We start from the raw sequence: 14,666 nt of genomic DNA, 5'->3' as shown, positions 1-14,666 counted from the left end.
AACAATTTTCTTTATTTATTGTTTTTTATGCATTTGTCCTTTTAAGGGATCCATCTTTGCAGTTGGTTCATTCTTTTCACAGCATAACTCAAAATATGGTGAAAGGGAAATGGAATATATTTTTGCAATTTTTCATTGTGGATTCTTTATCACAATGTCAACCTCTTCAGAAAAGCTTTCAGAGGAAGTGTATTGTCTCAGTATAAATGAAAAATAAAGCTCTTTTGAATTCAACAAGGTGTCACGTTTCCCCCAGAGGGCAGTGTTACTCTATTTCTAAACCGAACAACACCTGTGTCCCATTAAACATCACACATCATTACAATTCAAAACATGTCAATAAAAAAAAAAAAAAAATCACAATTTAAAATATTTTGTTGCATTTATTAACCTTTTCAATCAACTGTGACAGTGAAAACATTAGGTCATCTGAAATGAAAGACACTAATACGTGTGATAATAAATGTCACCAGCAGCTTTGAGGACTAAAGTCTTCATATTATTTTCTAGAGGACACACACACACACACACACTCCTTTGATAAAACAAAAACAAGCATAGAACTCCTAGAACATTTAATTTAATTAATCACATTATTGAGATAAGATATAGATTTTTTTTTTTGTACTCAAATCATTCCATTACACTCTCTTTAAAAGGAACATACAGTTAAATCTACCGAGTCAAAGTCCAGCCCATGCCTTGAAAGAATGAAAAACACAAAACCAGTGAAATAATAGGCCTTTTTCACAGAAGACATTTTAACTTGTCACAGTAGGAAAAGTATAGGTATAAACAATGAAATGAATGATGGCTATATTCCATTTAGATGCCTTGATTCCAGAGTCATTGTGTTGTGCATGCTGGCTCACTGTCACTCACCGGGACACTTGGAGAGTACGGTGCCATTGTTAGTGTTATTGGTAACATCTGTGTTTTTCTTACAATGATAAGACAAAATGTTTGCTGTGAAAAAAGCCCATCCTCTGAAATCTCCCAGCGGCTTTTTTAAAAACTTTTAGCAGCATTTCATCACAAACAGAGAGCAGATGAAGACAGTGGACATAAAGTGGCAAAGATCTTACTTTTTCCAAGAGATGGGTGCAAATACAAAAGCTTGCATCAGTAAGTAGCCCTTATTTTGCAAGTAGAGTAGTTACAAAACTGATGGTGTAATACATGGTGTTGGTGAAGACAGGAATGCACACATATTTAGCCTTTGCTCAGCAAGGCTTCTATGTAAACTTGATTTTGTGTCTTAAAAGTATGATCAGTTCGATAAATCAGTTAATCAGTGATCTGTTACAAAACAATCAAATCCAGTCATCCCTTCAGTTATTGCGGGCTAAAGTTTCATGTAAAACATAAATGCTATTCTAACATAAATGTTACAAAATGTGCCCGTGTTAAGTTGCTTAATCTCACTGTGAATCTCACTGTGAACCGGGTCAACTTCGGTCCACCATTACAGCTCCAGGTAGACGACACTAAATCCTTTTAAAACCCTTTTACCTGCAGTTTTTATCGGCACCCTCGTTATCATGGTTTGAGTCTCAACTTGGGCTGTGTGAGGGTTACAATCCCAATCACTGAGGATAATAAACCGCAAAATCCCACCACTCCTGCGTTAGACTGGTATATGCCCAACCTGTCTAGAGGAATGAAGAGATCGCATACATTTTTCAGCATGTCGAAGGCAACAGCCGGATGCGATTTCAGGCTCTCCAACAGCAGAAAGAGAAACGCATCCAGCTGAGGGACAACAGCTTCAGCTACTTCAGGACTCTCATTGAGATGCAGCTCCATTTTCTGTCTAAAGTTTCTATCTCTTGCTTTCTGTGCCATTAACTGGATGACTACATAAACATCTCTCGTCAGACTCGTAACCAGTGAGAGGAAATAGAAGCGAGAGGAATTTAGGCTCCAGCGTTCCTTGTCGATATCGCGCATAAGACCGACATTTCTGGCCCAAAGTACATTGTCGCAGATAAAGTAGAGGCCGCGGCTGACGTTGGCAGCAGTAAGGCACAGGCACAGCACTCGGTCGGAGAGTTGCATGGTTCGCTTAGCCGCCTCAATGGAATTTACTGTGTTCCCCAGCCTTAACACTGACAAAGAGGGAAGAGAAAAAAGGATATTAGAGCAGTAGTCAAATTAATATGAAATGTCAGGTTAACATTTCATAGTAGAAGTCAGCTATGGAGAGTAAAATACTGCTAAGCTACATTTAAACCAAACTACAGTGTCTTTCATCTTATTACATGGTCATGGTTGCTCATTCAGCGTCTTTACATACTGTGATGAAACTGATCAGGCTCTGCCTCGCAATTGTTGCTTTCTGAGCCTTTCATAAAGCGTGTTATTGGCGTCATTCACAAGTCACTACAAGTACATTTGCCTCTCACAAGCTCGGTTTTTCAAATGGTGACACCTGCATGTCTCCTTCACCCACTATTACCAGGAGCCAGACAGACCAGGCGTAGAGGCAGGAGAGCCCTGTGGCTGCATCTCTGCACAAAAGAGATAAATAAATTGTTAACAAACAGAGCCTGTTCTGGTACTCTTTGTCCCTGAGAGGTACACAGTGTCACTCTGAGTTTGCTCTAGGATATGATTAACTAAGGATAATTTTAAAATGACAGAGTGTTGTTGAAGAGATTTATGAAAAGACTTGCACATATTGTGAGGATTCAACAATCAGCATTTATTGAAACTGGGATAAGTAGACCACTTATTAAATCCAGACACCACTAGAGCCTCTGTATAATTAACACGTATCAAAATGCTGTATACTTCACTGACACAAATGTCTGTTTATCTTTTAATAACAAAATGAAAAGCAATAAAATTTAACCACAAAGTGTCAAGGTTCAAAAAGTATCAGTCCGGGTTGTAAAGTAAGCCAATCGATGAGCTGTCAAGGCCAGTCTTAGGGTCGTCAGTGTTACAGCCACACTTAGTGCAGGTCCATGTGTCAGCACAAAGTGCAGTCCCCCGCACATTGTCTGTCTCAGCTCACAGGAGGAAATCTACAGACTTTAACACAGCCACAAACAGCCATTAGTCTGGTGTAAGCTGAGGGCAAACAGAATGCTATATTGCGAAATAATACTCAACTTGTAAAACGTTCAGTGCAATATGTACTGCACTTTTACAGTACTTGAACAAAATGTGACCCTGACACACATTTTGGAAAATCCTCAAATAAGTTCTCAAACACATGAAATTGACTTTTATGTGCAGATGTAGCATCTTGTCAGCAAAATCGTTGAATACATTAATGTTTTTGAAGACCGTATTTGGCAGTTGCAGTTAGAAAAACCTTGGTTGAGATTGTGTCAGCATTGAAAGAGAAGAAAACAAAACACTGTTGATGCTGATTTGATGGTGGCATAATGTATGCAGGTTTTCCTGCAGTGTTTTATAGCAGAGGTTAGGCATCATTCCCTGAAAAACGGACCAACTTCACTAACATTATCAAAGAAATTTAAGCTATTTAACTGAATACAATATTTACCTTCATGAAAAAAGAGGAGAGGTGCAATTTCACAGAAAAAAAATGCCATTCATTGAATAAATCTGGCTACCGTTTAGGCTGTCATCTACAAGTTCAAGTTACCTTACTCCTCCTTTAGTTTGGGAACCCCTGAAACCACCTCAGGAGTCCTGGGAATCAACAAACCCAACTTTAACTACTGTGACAGTAGCTACTGAGAAAGCCCTCGCTCACTTTACAGTTACAGATATACTCACGTTTTCGTCCAGCACTCATGTTGGTTTCCAGACTTTTAAGTTTCGCCACAAGGTCCTTTCTTTCGGAGTTGTTTCGAAGTAGATATATCGACAGTGCACATGCATATTGGGTTGCCCTGAAATAAATAAAGAAGACAGAGAGAAAACAGAAAGTTGACGTTCAAATATAAGCTTTCTGCACATGCCTTATCTAACTTAACTTTCCTATAAATATAATACAACATGGACAGTTAAAAACCAGGTGACAAACACTCTAAAGGACTCACCTGAATATACGGTCCCTTCCTTGACTTTGGCTTGTGAATTGTACAAACGCGTCCATTGATAAATCCAACAAGAACAGCTTGTTCTAGTCGAGTTGCACCCTCGTTCAAAGAAGGACCAGGAGATACGTTACCGTCAATTTCTCGCTACCGTAGAATGTCAGCTACTTGTTTTTACTTTTAACAACGTTGGCAAAGGTGGTTCTTCTAAGGTTACCGATTAAATGTAAGACAGATAATCTGAATGTTGAAACTTTGCAGACGTTCACGCTAAACTAATTTCTCGGTTGGTTTGGGTGATACATGACAGCTGAGCTAGACGTGCTTGTTTCACTACGGACAGCTTTGCAAACGGACCAAAAGTCGAACGGGTTTTTTGTTTCCGACAGACCAGCGCGTTATGGTTACTATAGTAAATCTACATTTTGCTCCTTCCCTTACTTCACAACAAGTTGAAGTAAGAAAATATATAGTTATTTGATAAATACAATTAATAAATATAAATCTTAATATATTACAAGATAATAACAAAACAATGTAAACTCTGCGACAAAAAAACTGATTGAATTCCACAGACGCTTAATGCGTTTGATGAAATTAATCAATTACATACATGTATCACAACTATTTTAAAGTCATTCTTGGGTTGCCTTGAGAATATTAAACTTTTAATAAGTGTTGAAAAAAACTGAGATGTATACATGTTTTAAACAATATGGGGCATGGTGGCAGTCACATTTGTCACATTGTTTTTATTAAACTTTTTCATCTTAGACGTTTTACAAGGCCTAAAGAATAAAGAAAGTCATGCACCGCACCTAATATGAAAATAATATGTCTTCACATTTAATAGTTAAATAAAGAATAGAATAGGAAAGAAAAGAAAAGAATAGAATAGAATAGAAAGCCTTTATTGTCATTTTCCAGAATACAGTACAATGGAATGGAAAATGAAAATTAGGAGTGCTAGTCATGATCAGTGCAATTTAAACACACATGAAACAGCTCCACAAAAACATAACAACTTCAGCAAACAAGAATCTGCAGCCGACAACACAGGTTCTGAAATAATAAGTAAAATAAATAAATGCAATGTGATTTTGCACTAGAATAAATGTAATTATTGCACTAGTATGAATGTAACTATTGCACAAGATCCAGTAGGTTTGCACTTGGAAAGACTGTCATCATATTGCATGTGAGGGGTCATTTAATGCTTGTTGGCCCAGAGGAAAGTGTTCTTGAATATGGTGTTTCATGCTTTGATGGTTCTGTAACGCCTGCCAGAGGGCAACAGGTCAAACAGGTGGTCTCCAGGATGAGAAGAGTCATTTAGAATTGTGTTTTGCTCTACAGAGGCAGTGGGAGCTGGAGGGCAACGGATGGTTTGCTCTGATTGAAGCTTGAAAAAGCTAGTTATTGAAAAAAATACAAAATAAAATGCGTTTTATTTACCTGTTGATTACTAATTGTGAATACAAAATACAAAAAGCTCTTTGTCTCAAACAGATTGACACAGACTAAAATAATAATTTTACAGCTAAAGACAGTTGGAACTTGTTAGAAAAATATTCTTAATAACACCACAAAGTCAGGATTCAAATAAAATAAAAGTCTTGATCAATATTCTTATAAGCAGAGTTTTATTTCCTACAAAGATGATCAATAAAACTCACACAAATACAGGTTTGTAAGATATGATGTGCTGCTCCTTTGTTAACCCTGTCTTTGTCTCCTACCTTGTCTCCTGTCTCCTGCTGTGCTTTACACTCAGTATTACAATCAATACCTGTATTTTCCTATCATAACTTTGTGAGATTGTCTGTATTTTCTGTAGCATAATTACAAATCAATAAGTAAATTCAAGGTTGATGCATCCCATTGTACCACTACCAATTCAGCCCTAGCTACATGGCCCTTATCTTTTATTCTAAAGACAGATTAATTGCTGTATGTGACATTAATGAGTAGCAGGGGAGAAGCATGAAATCTTCATATGTTATGCATAATCTAATATCTGAACAGTGATTAATGACGGTTCACATGAATTGAATGAATGATTTAGGCTGCTACTGTTAACTGGAGGGTCACAGCTCACATGTCTCAAGGTTGGAAGATATGTTTAACTTAATGTAATTTTCAGTGATGTACAGTATATCTCAAAAGTGAGTACACCCTTTAGATTTTTGCAAATATTCTGTTATATCCTTTCAGGGGATAACATTATCCTACTGAAACTTTGATATAACTTAAAGTAGTCAGTGTGCTGCTTGAATAACAGTATAGATTTATTGTCCTTTGAAAATTACTCAGTACACAGCTGTTAATGTCTAAACAGCTGGCAACAAAAGTGAGTACACCCCATAGTGAACATGTCTAAATTGTGCCCAAAGTGTCAATATTTTGTGTGACCACCATTGTTATCTAGCACTGCTTTAACCCTCCTGGGCATGGAATTCACCAGAGCTGCACAGGTTGCTTCTGGAATCTTCTTCCACTCCTCCACGACGACATCACGGAGCGCACGGATGTTGGACACCTTGCACTCCTCCACCTTCCTCTTGAGGATGCCCCACATGTGCTCAATTGGGTTTAGGTCTGGAGACATACTTGGCCAGTCCATCACCTTAACCTTCAGCTTCTTCAGCAAGGCCGTTGTCATCTTGGAGGTGTGTTTAGGGTCATTATCATGTTGGAAAACTGCCCTACGGCCCAGTTTCCGAAGAGAGGGGATCATGCTCTGCTGCAGGATGTCACAGTATATATTGGAATTCATGTGTCCCTCAATGAAATGCAGCTCCCCAGTGCCGGCAGCACTCATGCAGCCCCAGACCATGATGCTGCCACCACCATGCTTGACTGTAGGCAAAACACATTTGTCTTGGTACTCCTCACCAGGGTGCCGTCACACACGCCGGACACCATCTGACCCAAACAGGTTTATTTTGGTCTCATCAGACCACAGGACATGGTTCCAGTAACTCATGTTCTTGGATTCATTGTCTTCAGCAAACTGTTTGCGGGCTTTCTTATGCATCGGTTTCAGAAGGGGCTTCTGTCTGGGGCGACGGCCATACAAACCGATTTGATGCAGTGTGCGGCGTATGGTCTGGGCACTGACAGGCTGACATCCCACTTCTGCAACCTCTGCAGCAATGCTGGAAGCACTCGCACGTCTATTTTTGGAAACCAACCTCTGGATATGACGCTGAGCACGTGGACTCAACTTCTTTGGTCGACCCTGGCGAGGCCTGTTCCGAGTGGAACCTGTCCTAGAAAACCGCTGTATGATCTTAGCCACTGTGCTGCAACTCATTTTCATGGTGTTGGCAATCTTCTTATAGCCAAGGCCATCTTTGTGAAGCGCAATAATCCTTTTTTTCAGCCGCTCAGAGAGTTCCTTGCCATGAGGTGCCATGTTGTCCAGCATTCAGAGAGAATTGTGCCCAAAACACCAAATTTAACAGCCCTGCTTATCATTTACACCTGAATCCTTGTAACACTAACGAGTCACATGACACCAGGGCGGGAAAACAACATCATTGGGCACAATTAGGACATGTTCACTATGGGGTGTACTCACTTTTGTTGCCAGCTGTTTAGACATTAACAGCTGTGTACTGAGTAATTTTCAAAGGACAATAAATCTATACTGTTATTCAAGCAGCACACTGACTACTTTAAGTTATATCAAAGTTTCAGTAGGATAATGTTATCCCCTGAAAGGATATAACAGAATATTTGCAAAAATCTAAAGGGTGTACTCACTTTTGAGATATACTGTACCTACTTTTTTTTATTGTAATAAGAGTCAAACAGATCAAACACAGAATCTCTTATTACAATTACAGTTACATGGTCCTCTGTCAGTTCAGAGTTAGTTGGGGGGGACTTTGTAATGTCCATAAATGAGTGATCTTATAAAAACGTAATAAAAAACTTGTAAATACAACATATGTCATTATTTGTTATAATAGGTTTTGCACATTTGTGTACTTTAAACATTCATCTCAGAAGAATTGACATCATCGTGCATCCTCCTTTGCATATGAAATTCCAGTCAAAATCAAACCTCCAAATATAAGGTGAAAATGGGTTAAAATACATCAACACATGTAGTTTCATAAATATAAACAATTTAATTAAAAATCATAAGTAATAAAACATACTCAGTAAAAGTATGCTATAAAAGTATGCTAAACTGTGGAATGTGGGGATAAATTATGAATGTCACTCAAATGTATGGAAAAAAATAATGACTGTACAAGTTACCTCCTTCACTTAAACTATGCAAACAGTTTTTCAATATTCATGTTCTGATGATGTTTTTTTTTTATGTTTCAAGGTATTTCAATCCATTTCATGCTTAGCCTAATATTTTAATTTGTGTGCCTAATTAGACAAGAATTGAGTAACATGTTGACTGTGACATGCATTTCCTGAAAATAAAATTGGCACGTGTAAACGTACATTTTCAGCCCACTAAAACTATTTAAATAAAGCATGTCAATTGTGGCTGTATGCACACCTTTCATATTCAGAAAACTACATTGTATAACAGAAAACCTTAGTTTCTGTTACGACTAGGTGAAAAGGAGGACCCAAATGCAGCAAGCAAGATGAGGTTTAAAAAAAAAGGAGCTTTATTCTAAAAAGCTAATCAAATACAAGGCAACAATTAAAGTCAAAAAACATGAACCAGGGTTGACAAGAGATAGCACGAAGAGGCACGATAATACACGAGGGAAGCACAAGGCGGCACGAGTAACACAAGGCAACATGGATGTAACGAGAAAGACGAACCGACAAAGAACACTGAGACAGACAGGGATATATACACAGACACTAAATGAGGCAACGAGACACAGCTGGGAGAGACAGGGAAACACACAGGAGAAAACTAATGAAGGTAACGAGACACACCTGGGGGAGAAAGGCAAAAACACAAGGGCAGGAAGTAATTCAAGACATGACACAAGGGGAAGAGAACATTTCAAAATAAAACAGGAAAACAAATCCAGAGTCATGACAGTTTCCTTTTTTCCTTTCATGAATCCTTTCTTTTTCCTTGTATAATATTTAATAGTTATTAACCCCTTCAGTCTTGGCATATATGCATATATTGCTGTTTTTGCATAGTTTTGCAATAAAAATAATAATACAATTGGCCAAATGCAAGCAACATTTCGGCTGACGGCTCTTGCATTACCAGGTCTGTGATTGCATTGAATCTTAAAAAGTATCTGTGAACTTTCTGCATTTGAACTATGAACATCAATACTCCCTGCTGATTTTCTGAGAACACTGTCAAGTGCCTTCGCCAGAGTATTCGATTAAATTGAGTAAAGTGCCAGAGTGGCTACATAATAGGGATACATTAAGCAATATCGTTGATGTTCAAAAGTGTTCAGGTTTCAGTGGATAGAGAATGACTCAGGTCTAATCATAAGTTGATTATAGTGTGTAGGCTACTGGATAAAATAGTTGGCATTTTGAAGTAAAAAACTATGGTTTATTTATGACAGTGCCATAGCAACCACATCTGGGTGGTTTGGGTCCGGAAACCGTTTCTTGGCTGTTTTCGACATGGATAAGATCTGCAGTGAGATTACACCCTCGAAGAAACATTTTCTGACGTTTGAAAAAGTATTGTTTCGGTGCAATCAAGATCTGTCAGTGAGTCTGGGTTTTTGACAAATAAGGGTTTGCATTCGCTTCTGGCAGCAGATAGGGTATACAGAATATCAATAAGTTGTGCACAAAACATATAAACTTGTAAAGTTTTGCAAAGGATGAATCTCTTATTGCCTCCACTGAAACCATAAATCTAAAAAGTACAATAAGCTGCTGAGACTGATCTGATGCTGTTGCAGTGTTGGAATTATATGTGTGTTTGTCTGACCGTCGTATGTGCATGTTTTAAATATGGTTAATTTATCAGTCCACAGTAGAGGCTTAATAAATTAAGCTGTAGTTCAATCACCAACTGTAAAGACTAAAGCAAGAAACAGGTCGTTCTGCCAGCAATCGATGAAGGTGAATTGCTGATTGGAATATTTTGTCCTGCAATTTACTCTGCAGAGAATAATGTCAACAACCACTGGGTTGCCCAAAAGCATACTGTTCAGTGAACTATGCACTATAGATAAAAGAAGGAAAGAAAAGTAAAACAAATATATAATAATAATGTTTTTCATTGCTAATGTTTGTGTAATCTTTTGAGTTTTGTTGATTTTATTGAGGATATACTGAGAAAGTTGGTTGTATACTTGTGAATGATAATCATCAGTATGCACAGGCTGCAAAAGTTAGTCTAATAGAAAACTAGATAAAAGTATTGTTTTATTGTTGTTAGTTAGGACATCATGGTTCTGAGACGTGATGTTGTTGCACTAACGTAGGCTCATACGTTGATATGTGGATTATGCTGATATCTGGATAGATTTTACTTCATGGCTAAATGTGTTCTTTAGTTCAATAGTACTATCATTTAACATTATTATCATGAATTTGCGCTGCCCTTAAGAAATGTAACAGTTACATTTAATGTACCTACTTGCCATTATCCTAGTAGTTTGGCTGTTACTTGAATAAAATATTCTCGTTTCTTTCCACAAAGTCATGGCAGATGAGGCTTTGTGCTGAGAGATAGAGAGAGTGCCAATGTGAGTGCGAAAACTTGCAAATGCCCTGTTGTTGAGAATTTCCAAATAAAGCTGATAAAGACAAAACAAGATAGAGAAAAACAAGCCTCCGCTGCACCATGTTTGAATCACAGCAAAGACAAAGTAATAGCATTTCTAAAGTAATAAATACATTGTTTCAGATATTATAAGCCAATTTTCTGGCCTGCACACAAAACTACCTGTACAACGTGCTGATAGGCACAAATTGCAAGGACTAATAGTGGCCTATAAACTGACCCTGAGAGAGAGAGAGAGCGAGAGAGAGAGAGAGAGAGAGGAGAGAGAGAGAGAGAGAGAGAGAGAGAGAGAGAGAGAGAGAGAGAGAGAGAGAGAGAGAGAGAGAGAGAGAGAGTAGTAGAGCATGAATCGATGGCTTCACAAAACTGGTTTTAAAAGTAACATAATTATCGGCTGGTTGTGTTTGACTTGAATATACAGTATAATGTCTAAATTAGAATATAACTGTCAACGGTTTGTCTACAGCCTTCTGTCCAGAAATCTACATAATAATTAAAGTATTACTGATGTGTTTAATTCATATGAAGCAAACTTCAGAGTATGACTTGGATGTGCCTGCCAAGCTATACTTTTGCCTAGTTTCCAGTTCACTGTGACATTTAAATATTAAAAGTAATATGTACAGTATTTTACTGTGAAAGTACTTTCCGATGTTTAAAGGTTAAGTAGATGATGAGATGACTTTCCAAGGGTTTACATGGGCTACCAGTACTTTCACTGAAGTGGAAAGTTTATTTCGCAACAGGTTCTCAAGAGACTTGAAAAATGAAAAATAGATGAGTAAGAGGTTTAAAAAGTATGCTGTCTTCACAAATATGGCGGTCCCAAACAAATACATCTTCAAGACATATTAATCTCACTGCAATATGAAATGAAACCAATAATGATTAACTGTAGAAATAGTAAATGTATCTAAAGACAACAAATTAAAGGTTGATTAAAGCTGTTCTCTGGTGTACAACCGCTCCACACTCAACAGAGAAAGGGGTCGGGTCGCGGGGGCAGCAGCTCCAGTAAGGAACCCCAAACTTCCCTTCTCCGGGCCACATCCGCCAGCTCCAACTGGGGGATCCCAAGGCGTTCCCAGGCCAGTGAGGAGACATAATCTCTCCACCGAGTCCTGGGTCTTCCCCGGGGTCTCCTCCTAGCTGGACGTGCCTGGAACACCTCCCTAGGGAGGCGCCCAGGTGGCATCCTTACTAGATGCCCGAACCACCTCAACTGGCTCCTTTCAACGCAAAGGAGCAGCGGCTCTACTCCGAGTCTCTCACGGATGGCTAAACTTCTCACCCTATCTCTAAGGGAGATGCCAGCCACCCGTCTGAGAAAACCCATTTCGGCCGCTTGTACCCGTGATCTCGTTCTTTCGGTCATGACCCAGCCTTCATGACCATAGGTGAGGGTAGGGACGAAGATCGACCGGTAGATCGAGAACTTTGCTTTCTGGCTCAGCTCTCTTTTTGTCACAACGGTGCAGTAAAGCGACTGCATTACCACCCCCGCTGCTCCGATTCTCCGGTCAATCTCTCGCTTCATCGTCCACTCACTCGCGAACAAGACCCTGAGGTACTTGAACTCCTTCACTTGGGGTAAGGGCTCATTCCCTACCCGGAGTAGGCAATCCACCAGTTTCCTGCTGAGAGCCATGGCCTCAGATTTTGAGGTGCTGATCCTCATCCCAACCGCTTCACACTTGGCTGCGAACCGATCCAGTGACTGTTGAAGGTCACAGACCGATGATGCCATAAGGACCACATCATCTGCAAAGAGCAGTGATGAGATCCTCAGGCCACCGAACTGCAACCCCTATCCTCCACAACTACGCCTCGATATCCTGTCCATGAAAATCACAAACGGGATTGGTGATAAAGCGCAGCCCTGGCGGAGGCCAACATTCACTGGGAACGAGTCCGACTTACTGCCAAGTATCCGGACACAACTCTCGCTTTGGGCGTACAGAGATTGGATGGCCCTCAGAAGTGACCCCCTCACCCCATACTTCCGCAGCACTTCCCACAGTATCACCTGGGGGACCCGGTCATACGCCTTCTCCAGATCCACAAAACACATGTAGACCGGATGGGCGTACTCTCAGGACCCTCCAGGATTCACGCGAGAGTGAAGAGTTGGTCCGTTGTTCCACGACCAGGACGGAATCCGCATTGTTCCTCTTCAATCAGAGGTTCGACTATCGGCCAAACCCTCCTTTCCAGTACATTGGAGTAGACTTTACCAGGGAGGCTGAGAAGTGTGATACCCCTGTAGTTGGCATACACTCTCTGGTCCCCCTTTTTGAATAGGGGTACCACCACCGGTCTGCCACCCCCTAGGAACTGTCCCAGACATCCACGCAATGTTGACGAGGCGTGTCAACCAAGACACCCCCTCAACACCCAAAGCCTTCCGCATTTCTGGACAGATCTCATCAACCCCTGCGGCTTTGCCACTGTGGAGTTGTTTGACTACTTCAGTGACTTCCATCAGTGAAATTGACGATGATCCCCATCAGCTTCCAGCTCTGCCTCTACCATAGAGGGCGTGTCAGTCGGATTCAGGAGTTCCTCAAAGTGCTCCTTCCAGCGCCCGATAACCTTCTCAGTCGAAGTTAGCAGGGTCCCACCCTTGCTGTATACAGAGTGGATGGTTCCCTGCTTCCCCCTCCTGAGGTGCCGGATGGTTTTCCAGAAGCACCTTGGTGCCGACCGAAAGTCCTTCTCCATAGCTTATCCAAACTTCTCCCACACCCGCTGCTTTGCCTCTGTCACGGCAGAGGCTGCTGCCCTTCTAGTCCTTCGGTACCCTGCAACTGTTTCCGGAGTCCTCCCGGATAACATAACCCGGAAGGACTCCTTCTTCAGTCGTACGGCTTCCCTGACCACCGGGGTCCACCACGCTGTTTGAGGGTTACCGCCCCTTGAGGCGCCTAAGACCTTGACACCACAGCTCATCACTGCAGCTTCAGCAATAAAGGTTTTGAACATCGCCCACTCAGGTTCAATGCCCCCAACCTCCCAGGGATGTCTGAAAAGCTCCGCCGGAGGTGCGAGTTGAAGAGCCAAGACTGTGCGTAGAGGTAAGCCCCACCAGATCCAACTGGTAGCGCTCCACCTCCCGCACTAGTTCCAGCTCCTTCCCCCACAGAGAAGTGATGTTCCACGTACCCAGAGCCAGCTTCTGCCACCCGTGTGACAGCGCACCCGACCCCAGCGGTTTTTCCCATGAGTAGTGGGCCCACAATAATAATAATAATAATAATAATAATAATAATAATAATAATAATAATAATAATAATAATAATAATAATGAGTGAGTAAGAAAAAAAGAAAGAAAAAAAATACATCTACAGATGCAGCGACCCCTGATACATAGTGTCCCTGCCAAAATCCTTCTTATTGTCTGTCGATTCAGCAATATCCCTCTTTATTTGAACGTTATACTTGTTCATCTTCATTTTTTAAAGCAATTTTTACAGTAAGGTCATTTAAAAGGTTGTTGGCCTTTCCTCTGGAGATGGCAATAGTATTGAGTTGGCTGGTTCTTTTAATGAGAATGTTACAATAAACCTTGTACCTCACACTGTCAGCATGGTCCGCAGCCTTGTTTCTAGCTCGACTACCATTATAGTTTCACCCAGTTCATCCAAACATAATTGTATTTCAGTCACAATGTGTGGTGTGTGTGTGTGTGTTGTACTCTTTGAAACAACATATGCATTCAGCCTCGCTTTGAGTTCAAGATGTTTTACTTATTTAGACAATAAACGTAGCAGCAATTAGAGAACCACAATGTCATACTTATCACACATACTCTTGCTGGACTATTTCTTGAATATATCCTAACAGCGAATCCCTATTAAATTCAGTATTCTCCAAAGAGGACCGTACCTTCATTTCTTTACAAGAAAGCTTACTTAAAATGGCCTTGCGGGGGAGAAACAGTTGAAAGA

At 40.4% G+C, this 14,666-nt stretch overlaps 1 protein-coding gene across 1 annotated transcript; it reads right to left on the bottom strand.

The window, feature by feature from the left end:
• Nucleotides 1–372: 372 nt before the first annotated feature.
• Nucleotides 373–4,389, bottom strand: pex11a (peroxisomal biogenesis factor 11 alpha). The gene is made up of 3 exons (XM_029433146.1): nucleotides 4,020–4,389; nucleotides 3,754–3,869; nucleotides 373–2,108 (listed from the first exon to the last, which is right to left on the bottom strand). The coding sequence occupies exons 1-3, from the start codon at nucleotides 4,073–4,075 to the stop codon at nucleotides 1,540–1,542; spliced, it is 741 nt and encodes a 246-aa protein (XP_029289006.1). The 5' UTR covers nucleotides 4,076–4,389; the 3' UTR covers nucleotides 373–1,539.
• Between the last annotated feature and the right edge of the window lie 10,277 nt (nucleotides 4,390–14,666).

The sequence above is a fragment of the Cottoperca gobio genome, chromosome 6, assembly GCF_900634415.1.
Source record: "Cottoperca gobio chromosome 6, fCotGob3.1, whole genome shotgun sequence".
NCBI classification, from domain to species: domain Eukaryota; kingdom Metazoa; phylum Chordata; class Actinopteri; order Perciformes; family Bovichtidae; genus Cottoperca; species Cottoperca gobio.
This window is presented reverse-complemented; position numbering and strand designations above follow the sequence as displayed.